Source organism: Tiliqua scincoides, chromosome 4 (assembly GCF_035046505.1).
Source record: "Tiliqua scincoides isolate rTilSci1 chromosome 4, rTilSci1.hap2, whole genome shotgun sequence".
Classification (NCBI taxonomy): Eukaryota; Metazoa; Chordata; class Lepidosauria; order Squamata; family Scincidae; genus Tiliqua; species Tiliqua scincoides.
Window position 1 is genome coordinate 162,285,897 of NC_089824.1, and position 21,281 is coordinate 162,307,177.

The 21,281-nt window shown below is 43.9% G+C and overlaps 1 protein-coding gene across 1 annotated transcript in view; it reads left to right on the forward strand.

Moving 5' to 3' along the window:
- The window catches only part of PIK3R3 (phosphoinositide-3-kinase regulatory subunit 3), a 316,724-nt gene that overhangs the window by 83,245 nt on the left and 212,198 nt on the right, over positions 1 to 21,281 (forward strand). The window contains exon 4 of the mRNA XM_066622779.1: positions 17,583 to 17,714. Within this exon, the coding sequence (XP_066478876.1) occupies positions 17,583 to 17,714 (132 nt within the window). The remainder of the gene's footprint in view (positions 1 to 17,582; positions 17,715 to 21,281) is intronic.

Below are 21,281 nucleotides of genomic sequence, written 5' to 3' on the forward strand. Positions count from 1 at the left end.
GGAAAAAAATTTAAATATAAAATTTAAAATAAATTAGAGATTGAACTTAGGTGAGTGAATAAATGAATGAATGGGCTCATTCATTCAACCTCTCTTGCCCTCAGAAAACCCTCCAGACACAATCAGAGCACAGTTCTGGTCATGTTCAGTTGAGTGGGCCAGAGGCTTTCAGGGGACAAGAGGTTGGCCGCGGGCCGGAAAGAGGCTTGCTGCAGGCTGCATCTGGCCCCCGGGCCAGTGTTTAGAGACCCCTGTTTTAGACTAAAGTCTTCACAAAGTACTGTACAAGCTACAAAATACAATACAAACAACCCAAATAAAACACTACCATTAAAACAGTTTTGGTCTAATCTCCTATATTGAAGTAAAGACTTTCAGGCTCCAAGCATGGCTAGTTTGGAAATTTACATAATCCAGACTAAATTGTACTCTGTAACTAGTTAAGAACAGAAAGGTTTGATGTGCCAGACCAGGACTTCTTGTAGCTAAGTCTGGAAATTTTGCAGCATTCCTCTCCTTGTGCTTGAGCCAAATGACAGCTTAAACTTCCAAAGGGAAAGATACTGTGCTAGTCAGACACTTTGAACTGCCTCACGGAAGGCAGGTCTCTTTTTTTTTTCTTTGCTGTTTTCCCAGTCTTCTAGCAACGGGCAGCCCAATCCTGAGCTGCCCGGGGCACCCAGGCTCAGCAGCACCGAGAACTGCTGCCGCTGGATCCTGCACGGGAGGATCCTGTGCCGGAGGATCCTGTGCGGGAGGGTCTCTGAGAGACCGCTGAGCTGTGGAAGCTGGGAGAACACAATGTGCACGGGCGGGAGCCCAGCAGAGAGGCTCACAAACGTGCCTTACGGCACGTTTGTGACAGTGCTCAGCAGCACGAAGCCATTCCGCGGAGTACAGGATTGGGCTCACAGCTGGCAAAAGGATTTGCCTCATTCTTGCCTTCTAGAAGGACGAAAGTAAGGATACTTGCAAATAGTGGGAAAAATTAAACATCTTCCACCCTCTCATCTGCTACCTCTTTTTAAAAGAAGCAGGAAAAATTATGCAAAGATAAATATGGAAGCATGTTCCAAAGATACATTTATTATTTTAGGTGCAAAGCACTGGATTTTTCTCTGTAAACCGCTTTGTGAACTTTTCATTGCAAAGCGGAATATAAATAATAATAATAATAATAATAATAATAATAATAATAATAATAATAATAATAATAATAATAATAATAATAATAATTTTTTGAATGCATATAAGATAGTGAAGGCTGCAGGAAGTTACATATTTGCACAAACATGAGAAAAGCTAAATCATTTTACCCAACTGGGATTATAGGACGTAAACCAGCATCAGTCTTCTGAAGGGCCCGGTGGATGCACTGATTCATCCTGAAGAACTGATATTTTTAAACTATATATTTTTAAACAAAAGTCCATATTGGAAATGTACCTCTTATTTTTTGGGAAGAAGGCAGGGCATGGCGTATATCAACAATCAGATTATATGAATAAGGAGGTGGGGAAACAGAATTGTAGTAGCAGATCAACTATAGAGCCTACATCTGAACAGTACCAGCAGATATACAAGTTGTACATGTCAGCTTTGAATGCATGATTGTGATCCATATGAAAAGCAACCTGCCCAGCTGCTCAGCGAGCCTGTTGTGTGGGCAAACAGTGGTATGTGTGCTGTAGAAGGGGATCCTAATGGAATAGAAAGAAAGCTCAGAAGAGACAGCAGTGGCAGAACCTGATAGAACTGCAAGGAGAGGTTGCCAACTGATGGGCAAAAATTCAACCTAGCCTGTTCCTGTACCTGTAAAAGAGGTTAGTTGTATAAAAGTCAGCAGGTGATGCATTTCACAGCATGGAGAAAATGCAAATTAGCTATTAATGACTGCACATCAAGCTGCTATTAAAAAGGCACACTGTAAGCTGGTAACTACCGGTAAAGTTGAAAGCTCTACTGGGAGAACAGGCAGACTGGCAAAGAATGGGGAAGTTAGGAAAGCTAGGGTGCAGGTACTTATAAGCCCCTGGACAGCCCCAGTTCAGGGCCAGAATCTGGTGGTTGCCCAGGCAAAGAGATAGAACTGAACCAAAAGCAGTCAAAGTTCAACCAAGGCTACCAAGGCTGGGTGAGCGGGTAAGAAGAAAATGCAACTCTTTCAGCCATTTTCCTTCAGCCTGGAGTGGTTCATTCCAAGGCAGGAGGACATAGTTTAGGGAGCCTGCAGTTGGAGCTGCCTGGGCATTAGGTCCATGTTGTGTTGCTTTCTTACTAAGACAGGGAAGCTTATTTTGTGATAAGCTTCATATTCCTGTTAATAACAAGTAGGGTGTGTCAGCCTTTTGACAATGCAGGCCTCTTTCTTTTTCTACAACAGAGGCATCAGGCCAATCAGTCTCTCTTCAGGTGCTTAGAAAGACTTCATTTCAAGGCAGCTTTCACTGGGAGCCTTTCTGGCAGGGGGAAAGAATGGAGGAGGTGATAATCACTTCCACTTAGCATTCTTTCATGTGCTCAGGGGGAAGGGAGGGGTCACTTGCCTCGGAGTGAAGCTAGAACAGCTTCACCTAGAGTGAAGCTTCACCTTCAACAGTGCGTAGAGAGAGAATGATTGATGGATTGTCTGCCAGCTTCCCTCTCCCCCATTAACAAGGATATATTTAAACAACTTTTTTTCTTTTAATTTAAAGGGCCCTTCTCATCGTGTTGAGATAAAACCATGGGTGAAAAATTTGTGGATAATACCGTAGATTATACCTTTATTTCCTTGCATGCCTTGCTCGTGTTCTCCCAGGAGGTGTCTGCTTGGCCACTGTGGGAAACAGGACTAAATGAACTTTTGGTCTAATTTAGCAGGGATCCTGTTAGTACTGGCTCTTGTAGCTCATGTGGTCCATTTCGATCTTATTCACTAACTCAGTGGTTCTCAAACTCTCTGGGAGGGTTTGAGAGCCAGTAAGTCTTTTCAGGGGCAGGGGGAGGAGGCAGCGGGGGCAGGGGGAAGGCGTGATCGCTCCGCATTCACTTTCCTTGCTTCGGGGAGCCCTGCCAGAAGTCGCACCGGGCTCCCCGCACCCCTGGGAGGCTACAGGAGGCTTAGGTAAGTGCACCCAAGTCCCTGCAGCCCCCTGAGCGGTGTGATCCTAGGGATCGTGCTGCTACCTTCCCCCCGCCTCTAGGCTGCCCCCACCCCTTAAGGGGACAGAGACCAGGGTCCTCAGGTTGGGGCGTCGCAATGCCCCAGTTTGAATAGCACTGCACTAACTGAAAAACATGGAAGCTGAAAATCATTAGGGATCCCTGGCTTCTTGAGGATCATAAAAGAATGGGTTCACTTTATTTTGACATTCATGACCATTTAAAAATGCCTTGTTAGGGCTTTCTGGGATTGCACCACTCCTTTCCAAAGGAGACATTCAGTATGGAGAGATGTCATGCATCATCATTAAAGACAGGTTCATATTTTGGGGGGATAGAATGGAGGGATGTGGCCTCCTACAGTAGCAAAGCTTTGAGAGTAGCTTATGCCTAGAAGAGTGAGCTATGGGCAGGAGGTTTGCCAATTGTTTAACTTTGATTTACACTGGAGCCTCTGGCAGAAGGTGACTGAACTCTTATTCAAAATGGCCATTTTGAAGTAGGAGGCATGATACAAAAACTGTTAGAACAGAGCAGTCCCTGAGTTTCCCATGTTCACATATGGGACATTTTCCCATTTTCATCAAGGAAGGAATTGCTTTCCCTTAATGATCTTGCACTTTTAAGCCCGAGAAGAGGTTTTATCATTCTCTCTTGTTTTCCCACAAGGAATGCCATTTATGCTAATAGATAAGTGTGTCCCTGTTAAGGACTAGCTTCTGAAAAGTGTTCAGGTATATACGCATCATAAAACATGGCATATGCTGTTTGGGGAATGAAGCTGAGGACCTTCTGATCTAGAAATGAGGCAACAGTGGTAAAAAAGCTGCCAACACAGAAGTATCAAGGTTTTTTTGTTCTCTTTATGGACCTTGGCTACCATGGGCCAACTTTTTTTTTTAATGCAGTGAAATGAATCTGACATTCCATTCTGCATCATTACACCTAATAGGCAGGCCTTCTTGATCTTTTTTTGTGCACCCAATAATACTCTTGGAAGGGGCTGAAAAGAGACTGTAAGGAAAACAGAAGTCTGTCGTGTTGATGATATTCTCTGATGAGATGTTGAGAGATTATTTGGCTTTGTTAAGTCGCATGGCTCGTAACTTGATGATCACTGATTCACAGTTGTTTCAGACTTTCTATGGTAATTATTGCAAGTGTAAATTCAGAGGAGAAAATGGGAAATTATATACAAAACTACTACCCAGGGGAGGAAGATAAATAATTGCCACCCATTATTTCCACATCAAGAGACCTGGTCAAAATTACTGTGCAGAGCAAAGAGAGGCAACATTTCTTCCTCCTCCCACTCTTGTCCAGAGACAAAGAAAAATAGAGATCCCATAATTAAAGATACCCCTCCCCTCCCCCCACAAGAGGCATGTTCAAGTAAGGGGATTAGAAAAATAATAGGTCTTGTTTTCTCATTTTTGGGCTAAAGGAAAAAGAAGAGAAAGACTCTAACTCAAATATTTAAATCGGATAGCTGTTATTTAGACCAACAGGGAGTGCACTGTTCTGAACGCTATCAGGGACCTGTGTGGAGTTGCCAGAGTGAATGTAAGGGATACTGTAGAGCTGTGGCATCTGTTCTCCAGAGTTTCTGTACAGCACTGGTACTGTATTCTGAAACAGGCGACAGGAACAGTGAGCCAGTAGCACTTGGATCTTCTACGAGACAGTCCTTAAGTGTTACATTTTAAAGTATGTATACTTGTAAGATGTAAAGAAATAACACATACATGCATTGAATGTGTGTTTTCAACCATTTGAAAGTTCCAGAGCTCTATGTGCCAGGGAGTCAGGATTGGTTGTAGCTCCCTGTTGCACAAATCACATGACAAGAAGCCTGAATTTGCTGCCACATCATGGATGATGGTCCTTGAGACATTGCAGTCTTAGGCTGCAATCCTATTCTCACTTCTCTGAAAGTAACTTAGGATCCAATCTTGTTCAAGCTCAGTGCCAGTGCTGAACTCCAGTCAGTGCTGGGCCCAGCACCAGATGGCTGTCGCTTGGAGCAAGGTGGTGGTGCAGGCTTTTAGGGAGAGAGGAAGCTTTCCAGTGTGTGGTGGAGAGTAGGGCAGGGACAGGAACCAACCTAGGAGAGGATGGAACCTACAGAGTCCTGCTCTGCCGTATTGTACGTGTTGGGCTGAAAAGCCCAATATGGAGGTTCTGTTGTCTGCACTAGCAAAATACCCACCACAAACATGAGAAGCCCATTTCCAGGGCCTGGGGAATTGGGGGGTCCCTGAGGAGACCTCAGGCAGCTATCCAGTGCCCGCAGGATACAGCAGTCACATTTTGGTGCCGCTGTTCCTCCAGGTGGTGGGAAATATAGGATCGAGCTGCTGATTGGGCTTTTTTCTGAGTCAGCATGTGTTGTACAGCCTTGGGTTTGTTAAACATTTCAGATGCAATGCAGCCAGACATAAGCACCTTTATATCCTGTTTGTTTCAGTGGAATGGAACTAAGCGAACATATTCATCTCTTCAACCCTTTGCATAAAGTCAATGGGACTCAGAGATGCTTTTCTGTCTACACTGAGCTCTTGGTTTGTTGTTGTTGTTGTTTTTAAATATACACCAAAAGGGGCACAAGTTGACAACTACTGCCATTGTTTGTTTCTTCAAACAAATTATTTACAATATTTGGAAATATGTATATTCCGTATCCAGTCAAGATCTTTGCTGACTTCCTGCACCACCAATGTTTCATAGTGGTGGCTGGCACTGGGTGAGACTGGGATGAAGTGATGAGAATAATTTAATTTGGGCTGATGGATTGCTGGGGCAGAAGGGAGGGTATGAAGATAATTTTTTGTTGAAGACTGAATTGAATAAAAAATACTCTCTGCCTAACAAGTTAGGAAGAGAAGAAAGCCATCATCTGGAGATCTGTCTCTGAATAAGCCTTGTTTGTCTAACCATCAGGTAGCCCACACAGAGCCCAATCCTATCCAGTTTTCCAGTGCAGCCATGCCAGTGGGGTGTGCACTGCATCCTGTGATGGGGAGACTGTCACAGAGGCCTACCCAAGGCAGAATGGGAGCCAACCTTTGAATAATCAACAGAAATTTTTGCAGAGAGAAATGAAAATCAGGCATTAGAGGGGACAGAACCAGGGGATAGCCATTAAAGTTGGGAGAGTTAGACAGAAGAAAATATTTCTTTATCCAGCATGTAATTAGTCTGTGGAACTCTTTGCCACAGGAAGTAGTGATGGCATCTCGCCTAGATGCCTTTAAGAGGGGATTGGACAAATTTCAGGAGGAAAAGTTCATTACGAGTTATAAGTCATAGCGGGTATGCTATGCTATGTGCTATGCGTAACCAAGCCTGCTCTTGGTTTTAGAGGCAGGCTGCCTCTGATTGCCAGATGCAGGGGAGGGCACCATGACGCAGGTCGTGTTTGTTGTCTTGTGTGCTCCCTGAAGCATTTGGTGGGCCACTGTGAGATTCAGGAAGCTTGACTAGATGGGCCTTTGGCCTCATCCAGCAGGGCTCTTCTTATGTTCTTAATTAAGAGCCATCTCATGTTGGGGATGGAACCATAGCTGAGTGGTAGAGCACTTCCTGTGCATATAGGAAGTCCCAGATTCCATCTCCAAGTAGGGTGGGGGAAAATTCCTGTTTGAAACCGTAGAGCAATGATTTTCAAACTTTTTCATCTCATGGCACAGTGACAAGGCACTAAAATGGCCAAGGCACACTGCCAGGTTTTTGAAAATTGATAAGACACACCATGCTGCCAGTGGGGGCTCACATCTCCCATTGGCCCTATTAATAAATGACCTTCCCCCAAATTCCTGTGGTATACCTGTGGACCACTTGTGGCACACCAATGTGCCATGGCACAGTGGTTGAAAATGGCTGCCCTAGAGAGTCACTGCCTGCTGATGTTGATGATACTAACCTAAATGAACAATAAAAACAGCAACCTCTGAAACAATAGCATTAATTAACAAGAGCAGAGACAATAGAGAAAATGAAACAGAACAGCCATTAAAATGTCACTGGTGGGGAATAATACTCAACAGATTTTAAAGCCTGCTTTAACAGCTACAAAGTTGAAAGTCTTCATCTGACAGCGGAAGGCAAATCTGGTCAGGAGGAGGAGACCAGGCAGGAAATCCGGGCAGGAGGTCTGGTCTAGAGGGTAGAGCCTCCATTTGCCTGAAGATTAACATCCACAAGGTTGCCAGTTCGAGGCCACCGGCACCATGCGACCTTGAAGCAGCTGGCAAGCTGCAGCTGAGCTGTTCCATCTGCTCGGAGCGTGGGAGGATGGAGGCCAGAATGTTAAACCAGATCGGAGTGTAACACCTTGAATGTAGTGGTTCTTGAAAGAAAGAACCTTCTTTCAATTTGTAAAAATCCCTGCGTGGATTTAATAAGCCTGCCTATGTAAACCGCCTTGAATAAAGTCTTGAATAAAGACCAAGAAAGGCGGTATATAAATACTGTATATTATTATATTAAGGCAAATAATAAAAGGCACGCTTCTTTTGTTAGGGAGTTCCGAACTTAGGGTTTGGCCACAGAGAAAGCCCTGTTCCCTCATTCCAACCAAGCACAGTTTAGATGTTGGTTAGACGTGGAAGAGGACCTCAGGAGAGTTATCTTAACCAACAGGAAAAAGCAGACAATGTATTCTGATCATATGCTGCAGGTTAGTTTCAGTTCCCAGGCATATCTTCTAAAGGAGAATGGACATTGGAAAACAAAACTCTAAAGAGGTTTTTAAGAACCAGAGGTTGTAATTCTGCATCACCTTTCCTCTTCCCCAGCCTAAAATTACTTGTGATGGAAGGTGAGTGAAGGGAGTTCAATGGCTCTTACTATTGGTAAGAAGGGCATCTAACTGTCTAGTCGTACTGTAACAAGCTGGCTCGCTTGCACGGAAAGTATGAGAAAACGCTGGGGTTCAAAGAAGGCAGAGGACAGCACAATCCTACTGTCCTGTAAATGGAGTAGTCTGACTCTGAATCGAACTCCTTTGCTCAAGTTCTCTGAGGGCAGCCAAAGCAGAATTTGGACAACAACCTGAGCATTTTATTCTGAAAAGCAGCTGGTTAAAAGTATTGGCACTGAAGAGAAAACGCAGCAGGTTGCTTATTTCCAAATGCTTGCACAGTTTTTCAGTTCAGTGCATGGCAGTGTATAGCCTGCTGAACAAAAAGAAGGAGAATTCTAAAAAACCTACATTGAATCTCCAGAAATAAAACCTCTAACCCAGCAGTTGGAGACACTATCTCATAGTCAAGGGTTACCACAAGAGTGACCACGAACCTCATTGCAATGCCATTGGGAAAACAACAAGCCTTGGCAGGTTTACACTTGAAGGCCTGTGAGAAAGCTGGTAGTAGAATAATGTCGGGGATACTGGTCTGCCTTAGCCAAGTATGGCACAGAGTAAGTGGTGTGGCTGTTTGTGCTATTTTCCCAGAAGAAACATAGAGGAGTCTGGGAGCTGTACAAAACAACAAAATAGAGACACTGTGCATACATTCTGCGCTTGGCAGAAGAACCAGAATGGTAGTTTGAAGAAAAATTTGTGGGGTTGTGTGTGTACATGCGTGTGTGTAGGAGTGTTGACTTTGATGTTTTTTGAAGGTTTCTCTTGCTTGCCTAAGAGCCAAAGACTACTTACAGTCCTATCATAGGTTATTTTGCTGTCTCCCATCTTCAGCTTTAGTTAAGGTTGCCATGACTACTGCTACTTGACATATATTTAGTGACTGACAGAGTGCTAGTTAGGATCAGCTTCCTGTATCTTTGAGAGCAGATTCAAACTGAGCAGTTGAGTGTTGCAGTTACCACGTGGTTGTGATTCGTATGAATGTTCAGAAATGTCACTTCTAATTGGGGAAACGGCCTTTTCCTCTCTCTTGGCATTCAACTGAAATTTCTGATGAGCCAGGGGTGAGAGGTAATCTCGCAACTTAACTGTAGGGACGTGTTGATGCATTCACATGAACAATTATCATTAGTGGGCAGCTGTTCATTTGAATCTGCCCACAGTCTATCAAAGTTTCTGAAGGGGTGTGAATTAGGTTTTCTTCTCCCAGCTGAGATCAGAATGTTTCCCCATCTCAATATTTTTTGCTATTGGAAACCGCTTTATAGTATAAAGCGTTGCTGTAGAAGAGGTAGAAACCAAGACATACACAGCTAGCCTCTGAGCAAGATACAAATTTTGAATTAGCCCTAGATACAGAAGACTAAGGGCCTAATCCTATCCAATCTTCTAGCTCCGGTGTAGCCACAATGCAGCCCCTTGGTAAGGGAACATGTTCCCATACCTTAAGAAGGCTCCATGGACTGCTCCTCCACCATAGGATGCAGCGCACACCCCACGGGCACAACTGCACCAGCAGTGGAAAATTGGATAGGATTGGGCTGAGACCTTTGGTTCAGCACACTGTTTCTTATGCTGTTGTTTTGTATTTGAATGGGGTTGCTTTGCCCTGACCCATTGATGGCTGCATTTTGGAGAAGGACAAAATGAATCCTGTGTGTTCCTCAGGGTCTTCCTGCAAAATCAACTTTTTGCACAATGCTTGTAGTTGCAAGATTTGTTTCCCATTTGCAATATGCCTGTCACCTCTCATTTTCTGAGCACTCAAAGAATAACACTGTTCCTAGGAAAATGCATTACCTCCCCCTTCTTTCCTGTTGTGGCTGCTGTGTAAAATATTGTACTGTGCATGTTTCACCGGCATCTATGGTATATTCTTTGTGACGTAATTAATGATTAGCAACTGAGATGCTTGCCTAGAATATAGCCTTATCTAAAACTCTCATCTCCTTTCTTGGCATTCTTGTAGTAAAGGGGCTTTGAATGGGAGCCCAGGTATCCTGGCATCGTATTTAAAAATTTATTACTTGTCTAACTGCCTTGTAGGCATTTGGAGGCGCTTCAATTCTCATATATAAACCCAAAAGGTATTTGGTTGCCAACTTCATAGCATAATAGAGCATTTAAATGTAAGTAGGCATAGTGGACTTAAATCCATAGGCATGGGAATGCAGTAGAATAGAAAAATGGGTTTATTTTTAGGGATCAATATCACATGGCATGCAAACAAAAATGAAAGTAGGAAATTAAAAAATCTAGGTAAGAAAGAAACTTTGTTCCCTGACAGTAAAAAGAGGCAAAGCTCATACTTCTGTAGTTGCAGGCCCAAATCCTAACCAACTTTCCAGCACTGGCATAGCAGTGCCAATGGAACGTGTGCTTTATCCTGCAGCTGGGGGGGGGGCACTCACAGAGGCCTCCTCAATGTAAGGGAATGTTGGTTCCCTTGCCTTGGAGCTGCATTGCCCTTATGTCGGTGCTGGAAAGTGGGTTAGGATTGTGCCCACAGATGTTAAAAGTCCATTTTTCAATACCAGTTTTTAAAAGCTCTGCCCAGGATATTAAAGACCAGCCACCAAATTCCATTTTACCCAGCTGCAATGATAGTAGGAATCAGTGTTTCATGTCGGTACATGGGGAGAAGTAATTCTGGGGAACACCAGCAAAGAACTGAAACTAGGGTATCAGCCATTTTGAGACCCATTGTAGTTATACAATTCCAAAATGGAAAGCAAAGCTTCATAAGGCTCTTGCTGACAGAGAAAGTCAACTTGGGTACTAAGCATATTGCTGTGAAGTACCACCTATTGAGAGTCATGCAAGTAAAAGGGCTTGTTAAGGTGAAGTCTTGTCCAATTGAGGATATGTTTGATGGTGCTCTCACGCCAGAGACTGTCATTAAGATCTACAACAGAGGATAAATCTTGTGGATTTGGGCACTTGTTGTTGAGAAGCGGTGTTGGAAGTAGAGAAAAGTGCAACAGCACTGCACAAGTATCCTGCACCTGAAGGGGATAATATAGCTAACAAGCTAGCCAGGTTGGATGTGATTATTTTTCCCCTTTTCCAGTAAAGCTCATTTTAGTATACAGATTGTTAATCTCAGGCTATCTTTCCTATCCGGAATCCCTTTTCCAGCTAGATTGCAAACAAGACAGTAGGACCGCTCCCCCCCCAAGTATGAAATTACTGTCAATAAAGTAGTTCCTTTCTTTATGACTACATGACTTGAAATGATCTTCTTAAAAGAAGGCCGCAATCCCAACCAATTTTCCACCACTGACATAAGGAAAATGCAACTCTGAGGTAAGGGAACAAACATTGCCTTACCTTGAGGAGGCCTCCGCGACTGCCCCCCAACTGCAGGATGCAGCACATGCCCCACTGGCACAGCTATGCCACTGCTAGAAAGTTGGTTAGGATTGTGCCCGAAGTCTCTCAAACTTCTTCCTCTTAGTGCAAATTGCCAGAGATCATGCCATTTCAAGTTCTCTTGGATACAATGTAGCAGCACCCTCCACGATATGGACCCACCCACTGCTTATTAGGCTTTGTTGGGTTGCCATTTGTAAATCATAATTTGCATATTTCAAGTCCTCCATCAAGTTGTCTAGCCATCTTTTCTTTTGCCGCCCTCGTGATCTTGTTCCTACACCTTTTGCAAGATACGTTTGCTTCACTAGGCAGTGGCTATCCATATGTGATATGTGGCCAAACCACTGTAACCTGGATTTAAGAAATGACTCCAAAGTCCAAATTGAACTTAAGTCTCTCAAAACCTGCTGTGTAAGAGCGCTCAGTGCTGTGGCTTTGTGCCACCGCGCCCTGTTGCAAACGTGCCATAAGGCACATTTGCGAGCCTTGCCACCGGGCTACCGCCTGTGCTAGCCCAGCACCACAGCGCTGGGCTAGTGTGGGGCAGGCGCCCAGCCTCTGCAGCATGGCGGTCTCACGGACCGCCGAGCCACAGCACAGTAAGCGAGGCAGGGAGAAGGCATTCCAGGGAGGGGGAGGCTAGCGGGGGGCGGAGAGAGGGTGGGGGGAAGCGTGATGTGGGGAGAGGGCGGGCAGGAGACATGCCGGGGGGGAGGGAGGGAGGCGGGTTTGTGGTGCTCCGCTTCACTGGATCCAAGGTGTTCGTGGAGGGCTCGGCGCCCTAAACGAACGCATTTAATTATGAGTAGTTCCATTGCAGGGCTGCTTACCTTACCCAGGGGAAGGGGACGAAAGTCCCCTTCTCCAGAGGTGCTGCCCACAGTAGCCCAGGGCGCACAGGATCCAGCGGCAGCTGTTCTCGGTGACGCCAAGGCTGGGCGCCCTGGGCAGCTGAGGATTGGGCTGCCCACCAGCTATGCTAGCAGTTAAGAGTTCTACAATATTAAATAAAGTTTGTTCCACACTGAAGTCTCTTGTGGTATCTTTTTATAAATGCTTGTGAAACTTTCACAGTACAATATTATACTAGGAAATGTTGTTAGAGAGAACAAAAAAAGCACGAACAAGGAAGGCAATTTGCACAACTCAAGCTGGATCTGCAAATTTGAATCTCCAGGGAAACCAGAGTTCTACCTTTTAATAAGAAAAGCCTTCCAAGAGTGGGCCAGAAAAAAAGTGTCTACACACACAATCACCAAGTTATGTGGGCCAATAGATGACTTACAGATCCTCAGAGGGCTGTGTGAGGAACTGCTTGGGAAAAGTCAGTCAGGCAAACTGTGCTAATTTGAGATCTCCTTTCCTCCTGCAAATGAAGGGTAATTTGAACTAAGCACTCTATGGAACCATTAGGAAGAATAAGAAAAGATATAGTGGCTACTTGACACTCCCCATGGAGTAGACCTTCAGGAATCAGGAAATTCCTAGAGCATTACAGGACTCTCAAGCATGATTGAACAGTGAGTGGAAAGTGGGGGAAGAGGGATGTTGTGATGTCTAAGCAACAGATAAGAAATACCCATCAGCTTAGGCTAACCCCAAACTGGAATCAAAATTGAACTTCAATGTCATTAGCTTCCTTTGCCACTAAAGCACTATTAAAAATTTGGAAACCAGCTATGCCAAATTAAACTAACTTTAACAATCAGGCCAAGGCTGAATTTCTATGCATACATACCTGGGAAATGCATACATTTCCATGCATACGTACCTGTTACATACCTGAGAAACAGCCCGATCCAATGCTTCCTTGCGTCCAGGGCTGCAGTGGCACCAAAATGGCTGCCACTGCATCCTATGGGGCTGGGAAGTAGTGCCAGAGCTACTCAGGGTAAGGGAGCTTACGCCCCCTGACCCCTTATAATCCACAGATGGCCTTGATGGTCTCCTCAGATCTGCACCTGCTATTTAGCAGATTCGCAGATTCGAGGAGACCCGTGTTGGGTCTCGCGGGCCAGGAGGGAAGTTAGGAAATGGCGGAAGAGCCTGCCGCCATCTCCCCCCTCTTGCCCCACTTCCTCCCCTCACCACATCTTCCTCCCAACCCCCCCTCACCCCAGAACGCCTCTACTCGCCCAAACTTATCAGGCTTGCACTTACTTGTGCGGGGTCGCACTGAGCCAGCCCCTAGACTGTCACAGGCATGCTTTGTGACACTGTACCCCAGTGCTGGGCTGGCATGGGCCACACTGGATCGGGCCTTAAGTCCCATTCAATTAATAAGCCTTGCAACTGAGTAGATATGCATAGGGTTCCAATGCAGTTCTATACATTGAATTTATTAGAGTTCAATCCCATTGAGTTTATTAGGCTTTGCTTTTGAGTAGACATGGCATAGAATTGCTCTGAAAGGGCGCAATCCTAACCCACTTTCCAGCACCAACATAAGGGCAATGCAGCTCCAAGGTAAAGGAACAAGCATTCCCTTTGAGGAGGCCTCTGTGAGTGCCACCCAACTGCAGGATGCAGCACACGTCCCATTGGCACAGCTATGCCAGTGCTGGAAAGCTGGTTAGGATTTGGGCCTAAGTCACATTCCTCACAAGAATATTGGGCAATGATGAAAATATGCTTTTGAAATATTTTTGGTGATTGTGAAGAAAGCTATCTGTAGTGGTCATAAGGAATAAAAGGTTCCCTTTATGTGCACTATGTAATTGCTTTGGCACATAAGCTGTTGTAGGGAACCTGCGGCCTTGAGGTTGAGTTTTGTGTCACACCTATTTTCTAAGGGGTGACATGTAGGACATAGGGAATATAATTAGGTGTCCCCATGGTTTGTGGTTGCTTGCCATTTCTAATTGTCAGTTCTTATTTTTAGGCAAATTATAGGTTCCTCTCTAAGGAAAAAGAACCAAGCTTTGTTGATGTAATTCTCTTTTTTTAAATATGACCCTAAAATTGCTTTTCATAACTTTTGTTATCTTGGAAATGGGCACCTCGACTTCCTGTGGTGAATTATACATTAAAAAATTGACCCTCTTCAGTTTTATACAAATGATGGTTAAATATAATTTGCCATCAAATTATGAGTCACCTGAAACTAAGAACTACTATATTTTGAAAATTATCTTTTTTTGAAAATTGTTTTTTATGGGGAGAGGGGAAGATTTGTACATGTCATGATGGCAATTTTAAAAAATGAGGTTATTTGTCTTCTGTGATTCTTCATGCTAGTTTTTTGCCTTGAGCTAGCATTTAAAACAATCTGATAACTGGTATGACGTTTGCATTACTTTACCTTTCATTTTTTAAGAAGGCATATTTTAACACCCATAGTTGTGGAAATAAGATGGTTGTTGTTCAAACAAGTAGTGTCAGAAGATTTCAGGGTGCAGACCTTCTACACCCTTCCTGTTTACCGAGTAGTAAGTTCATTCCACACCTTCACTATTATTTTCTTATCTATCCCTTTACTTCTGTAACGACATAAATCCTTGCCAAAAACATTCTGGGAACAATTCAGATTTTAAGTCTGTAATACTATACATGGGATAAGCCCTGTCAAATTTAGTGGAACTTACTTCTGAGTAGACATGCTAGGATTGAACTATAAGTGTATCTTCCATTGACATCAGTAGGGTTGCAAACTGCATCAATTCTGCTAGATCTGGAGTTTTAACTTTAAGAAGGAGTAAAATAACAGGGTGACAAGCAAAGGCAAAATTGGAGGCTATAATCCACAAGGCCCACTCCCAGCCTTTTTTCCTTATTCTAAAGTTTGAACCTTCCCCCTTTTCTCATGTTTTATTTTATTTTTAATTTGTATACCACTTTTCTACACTGCTGTAGTCAGTGCCCTTAACAATCTATAAAAAGTCAAAGTGTAACTAAAACAATTAAAATCAATTAATGTATCAAACAAATTCAACAATAACCCATTTTGTCTATTATAACAGCTAATGAAATCAGCTATTAATAATGGAACATTAAAAATTCCTCCCAACAGCAATAAATTACAATGGATCAGTGGTTCTCAAACGTTTAGCACTGGGACCCACTTTTTAGAATGAGAATCTGTTGGGACCCATCTGAAGTGATGTCATGACTGGAAGTGACATCATCAGACAGGGACATTTTTAACAATCCTAGGCTGCAATCCCACCCACACTTACCTAGGAGTAAGTTGCATTTACTATCATTGTTAAAAGCATTTACAGAATAGCCTGTTAAAAGTACAAATCTGTAACATTTCCCCCAGTCTAGCCACATGCCATGTTAAAAATAAAATATTTGAAATGAATGCGGACCCACCTGGACTTGGCTCAGGACCCATCTAGTGGGCCCTGACTCACAGTTTGAGAGACACTGCAATAAATCATTAAACAAATGGTGGCAAGAACAATAGCAGCAAAGAAAAATATGGAAAAAACCAAGTGCCAGAAATCATACCAAAATAAAAACACAAAAAAACAGCTGCAAGGTCACATCTCTTATAAAATTGCAGAGTGCATGAAAAGAGTTAAATGGAACCAGTCATAAAACAAATGTCTGAGGCAATGGCTAAAAAGGCTGTCACAGGGCAACCACACATTTTCCCTGTGGAAAAGAATGTCTGAGAGGTGGGCACCAATGCAGGTATAATTCATTCGTTTGAAAACATGTGGAAAGAAGGATAATAATTCTATGCTGGAAATCATCTAGAAGGAGAAGCTTGGGATTTTGGTTTTTTTAAAAAATAGCCAAGTTCCTGCAGGATCTGCCCCCTACTGTGAAAGACATCAACTTGAGCTGTTGGAGCACACCCCCTCAGCTTCAAGATCTGAGCCTCAGGAGACTGGTTACCCCAGCTGGACTGTGCCATCCCCATTTTTTGAAAACTCAAAATTATGTTTCAAAGTAAAGCTTTCAGATAAAATATGCAAATACAGTTATTAATGCTCGCTCTCTCTCTGTGAATGAAGTAGTAGTACTAGTAGTAGTAGGCCTTTTCCAGGCTTTGATGAATTATGTTGTATTAGACATGGTAATCCTCTAGTTTTTCCATGAATTAACTGAAAATTGATTTTTCTTAGTTTTTCAGTGATTTATATTTGACTGTGTGACTTGTCTTTCCCTCAGTTCTATTTCAATTGTATTTGAAACTCTGCCTGTCTGCTGTTATAGAACTCGTACAGCATTTTTCCGCTTTTGAAATGGGGGTACTCGAGGCAACTTCCATACAAAGAACATGAAAAATAGTAATAAAACCAATCAGTAACATCACAAAATAGCCACAAAAGCATGATAAAAACTACAAAAACTACGTTTTTATATATGTTTATATGTTACATAGTAGACAAATTGAGCACTTGCTGGAAGAAAATTTGTCACCTTATATGAATTGGTGGTATATGCAGAATGGTCTTTATTTTAGAATTATCTTGCAGAAGGCAGGGGGTACTGGAAGGCCTCCATATCCTTTGGTGTTCTGTATAACCAGCACAGTGCAGAAACAATGTTTTCACCTTGAATGCTAATCCAGAAAGTAGGGCATTTGCAGGCCCTGCCAAAGCTCTGGAACTGCCCTAAATTCATGTATGCTGACCCCACTACCTGAGTGGATAGGGAGAGGGGAGGACGATCACCCCTTCCCAAGGCTCTTAGTGGAGCCTTCTTCCTCTGATGCAGAGGAATCAGACAGCACAGAAAGCAACTGAAAGGAAGGCTGCAATCCTAACCACACTTTCCTGAGAGTAAGCCCCATTGAACAAAATAGGGCTTACTTCTGAGTAGACCTGGTTACGATTGTGCCCGAAGAGAAAGGAAGCAGGGGCTGGATCTTGCTCTCCCAGTCCATTTGGCTGCTTTCTTAAGCAGCTGGGCAGACAGAGAGGATGAGGAGGCAGCAGGGTCCCCACCTTCTTCCTCCAGTGGGGCCCCTTGTCAGTTTGCCATTCCCTCCCAGTTCAATGCTCTTTGAAAGCCTTTCAGACTACTTCATGGGCAGGCCTCCCTTGGATGTTTGGTATATAGATTACTTGCTCCTGTTCTCCAGTGTACAGATTTATTCTAAATCTAACTTTATTCTAAAACCAGGTTCCTTCAAAACTGGCAAAGATTTTGTCCAAGAAGAAGAACTTGATTTCCTTCCCACCCCAAGCCACAAGGACACTTGGGAGTTTGGGGGTAACTTTGCTTTCTTTTCTTCTTGCAGACCTGGCATCTGTTGAATTGGATGAATTTGATGGGCAGACCTTAGCCAATATGCTTAGATGCTACCTACAGCAACTACCTTGCCCTGTGATTCACCCAGCAGTTTGCAGCAAATTGCTCTACACAGTTCAAGGTAAATGCCCACTCTACTCTTTGCTTTTTGGAATGTTCCAAAGTTCTGTTCTATCTTCATTTTCAGGGAATTTTGGGAAAGAAGCCTGATTGAGTGCTAAAGGCAACTGATCTATTCCAACATTCTCTTCAAAGGGGCTGCAGTCTGGTGCTGGTGTTACAATTTTGCATCTGTTTCTCTGTCATAATTTGAACAAATGTGTCAGAGCTGGTTGTGTCCTTACATACACATACTGTACATGATAAGCTATGCTCACTGGAGCTGGCGCAGCATCATTCATGCTGTTCACTGCCACAGCTGTTCTGTAAGGATGTGTTTTGACTAGGGCTGCTAATGCTAACCAATAAAAGATGTTTTAGGGCGCAATCCTAACCCCTTATGTCAGTCCTCTCCAGCACTGACATAAGGGCAATGCAGCTCTGAGGTAAGGGAACAAATATTCCCTTCCTTTGAGGAGGCCCCCGTGAGTGACACCCAACTGCAGGATGCAGCACTTGTCCCATTGGCACCTCTTTGCCAGTGCTGGAAAGCACTGACATAAGGGGTTAGGACTGCGCCCTTTGTTGATTAATCAAATCACCTGCCTTTTATCAGTTAATTAAGGGTGCAATCCTAACTATGAGTTAGGCTGGCGCAAGTCCCTTGCGCCAGCTTATGAGGGTCACAAACGTGTTGTAAAGCATGTTTGCACCTCCTTGGAAGCAAGCTGCACAAGCGCACAGAGGTGCGCTGGCACACCGAGCCAGCATCCAGCCTCCATGGAGACATGCAGAGGGAGCCTTGCATCGGCCAAGCTCAGCCAACGCAAGGCTCTGGGATGGGTGGGAGGAAGGGAGGAAGGTGTTCTGGGGCAGGGGAAGAGCAAACGGAGGGCAGTCCTGGGGATGGGTGGGGAGTGGAAGTTGGGGCTGGGATCCGATTATTATGCCAGATCCCAAACCCCATTTCCCGAGCAGTGCAGAGTGGCTTCAAGCCACTCTACTCTCCTGAGACTTGTGCCACCTCTGGCTGAAACCCATAGGGCCTACAGTGCCTTACCTCTGGCTGAGCCACTTTGGCGCCCTATCTTGTGCTGGATACAATGCAAGCCTCCTGGCTTGCCTGTTCTAGCGCGAGATAGGATTGCACTGTAAATTTACATCAATCTGCATATTAGGAGAACTGCACTAAAAATTCATTTTTGAGATAATCAAGGCAGTGAAATATAATTTACAATTTAGTAAATCAACACCAGCATGCATTGTTAGAGGAAAAGTCAATCTTTAACCTTTTATCTTTTAATTCTCCACTACAGTAAGGTACCCAGACCAAAATAGTCTCAGAAAAATAAATAAGAGGCCTTACGTTGTAGCCATGTGGATTAAAATTGGCCTCCTCTGATTGAAAAACTACAGCTTTAGTTGGTTGACCTACCAATTAAAGCTTGCAGTGATAATGTTGACTCACCTCATGCTACAATGGATTTGTGTTAAAAGTCTCCTAAGCTCACTAATAATGTTGGTTTTGCAATTATGTCCAAGTTAACATTATGGCTGGACCTGTACAAGGTTAGATAAGCCACTCCTCAGTTGATAACAAAATGAGATTGAAGTGGGGGGGGGCAAACTTTTACATAGTGCTCCTTGTTACATTTGCTGTGGATCTGGTACAGTTTCCATTTGAAAAAGTGGCAGTAAAAAGTAGATATTTAGGGAAACCATGTATTAACAGCACAGATACCAGCTTTTCAGGGCTGTCGTTCTCAAACTCTCAGGGAAGGCAGGGGGAACGGAAGGCAGCGACACGATCCCCAGGATCGCATCACTAAGGGGGCTGCAGGGACTGGCATTTACTTTCCAGTCCCTGCTGCAGCCTCCTGGGGACATGGGGAGCCCTTTGCGACCATCCACAGGGCTCCCCAGCCTTCAGAAAGTGAAAGTGGAGCGATTGCGCCCTGCCTCCGCAAAACCGGTAGTGGAACGTGATCGCTCCGCTTTCACTTTTTGAAGGCTGGGGAGCCCTGCACAGGGTCGCAGAGAACTCTCCGCACTCCCAGAAGGCTGCAGCAGGGACTGGTAAGTAAATGCCAGTCCCTGCAGCACCCTTAGCGACCCGATCCTGGGGATCGTGTCGTTGCCTCTCTCCTGAACCCACCCCTTAAGGGGAAAGAGTCCAGGGCTTTCAGGCTGGGGCGTCACAATGCCCCAATTTGAGAAGCCCTGCTTCAGGGTTTTAGACAGGAACTTGCGTGGAGTTGCTGCCAGAGATCAAACCTGAAACTTCTACATGCAAGATCTTCCCTTCAAGGGGTCAGGCTGTCCTGCAGAAGAGCTGCTTCTGAATTTTTCCCAACTCCAAATTTGAAGTGAATTTGCTGAGTCTGCTCAAGAGAAACCGATGTAGGGTGGTTGGCAAAAGGGCAAAACATGCTAAGCTCATGCCATATTAAATTAAACAGATAAATACTGTTAATACTGTTAATAATTACAGGGAAAATTTAGAAACACCCAATCAAAAAAATCCAGAGCAAGAATCCTTCTATAGTTTGAAACAGCCAAAGCGCCTACATTTCCCTTTCCACTTTCCCTTTCCACTGAGATGGCATTCTAAAATTTGATGAATAATAATTAAAAACAAGACTTTTAAAGGGGTATATTAATAAAGCCAGTAGTTCTTTTTAAATACACAGGGGGTGAGTCCCTCCCTGCGTTCCCCCCCTCCAGGATGTGCTGTGCTTTGTTTAATAGTAGTTCAACAGAAATTGATTTCCATTTGGAGGAGTTTCCCAGGTGCTTGTTAAAGGTATATTCAGATGGTGATTGTTCAGTCAGGGGGCTGTGTACTGATATTGATGCTCAACACCTAGTGTGTTTTAGGAGCATTTTCAAATAATACATGAGGAAAAGGGAGAATCAAATGTGTTGGTACCTTAGGACCATAACTTTAAGACCATTTTAATAATGCCTAAAGAAGCTGTGCAAAATTTGTTGGGTGTGGCTTGAATATTTGGAATTTGCTTGCAAAATTTCTTGGGAGGTTTTTTTTTAACATAGGCCTACTGACAGAAATGTGAAAGCACACTAAGGGCATAGTTTCTGAGTTCCGGCAGAGTCAATGTGAATTAAGCTGTCAACCACCATTATGTTCAGAACCTACTCAATCTGCTTTGGTATCTCAACACCTCTCAATATATGATACAGTCATTTTCACAATCGCCCTCAAGGGAACGCTATGTCTTTTCCACTGTGAAAAGAAAAACAACTTGGGCTGGGTGGCATGCTGCTTTTAGCAGAAAACTGGTTGGAGGAGAAAAGGTTAAGGCCTGCCACATTTAGTTCCCTTAGCTTAAACTTGCAGCCTCCTAAGATTGCGTTTGGTTGGGGGAAAGATAATATCACAGCAGATTCCCTAACCCTCTAGGATTGGCTTGGAGGAGACTCCAGGAATCGGCTTTAATCTCCAGGTAACAACTCAAAGCAATCCTGGAGATTTTAACAGGATCTCCAAGGATTTCCAATATTCGTGTTGGGAAAAATATCTCCATGAATAGCTTTAGTCAGAGCTGGCAGCACTATGCAACAGCATGTT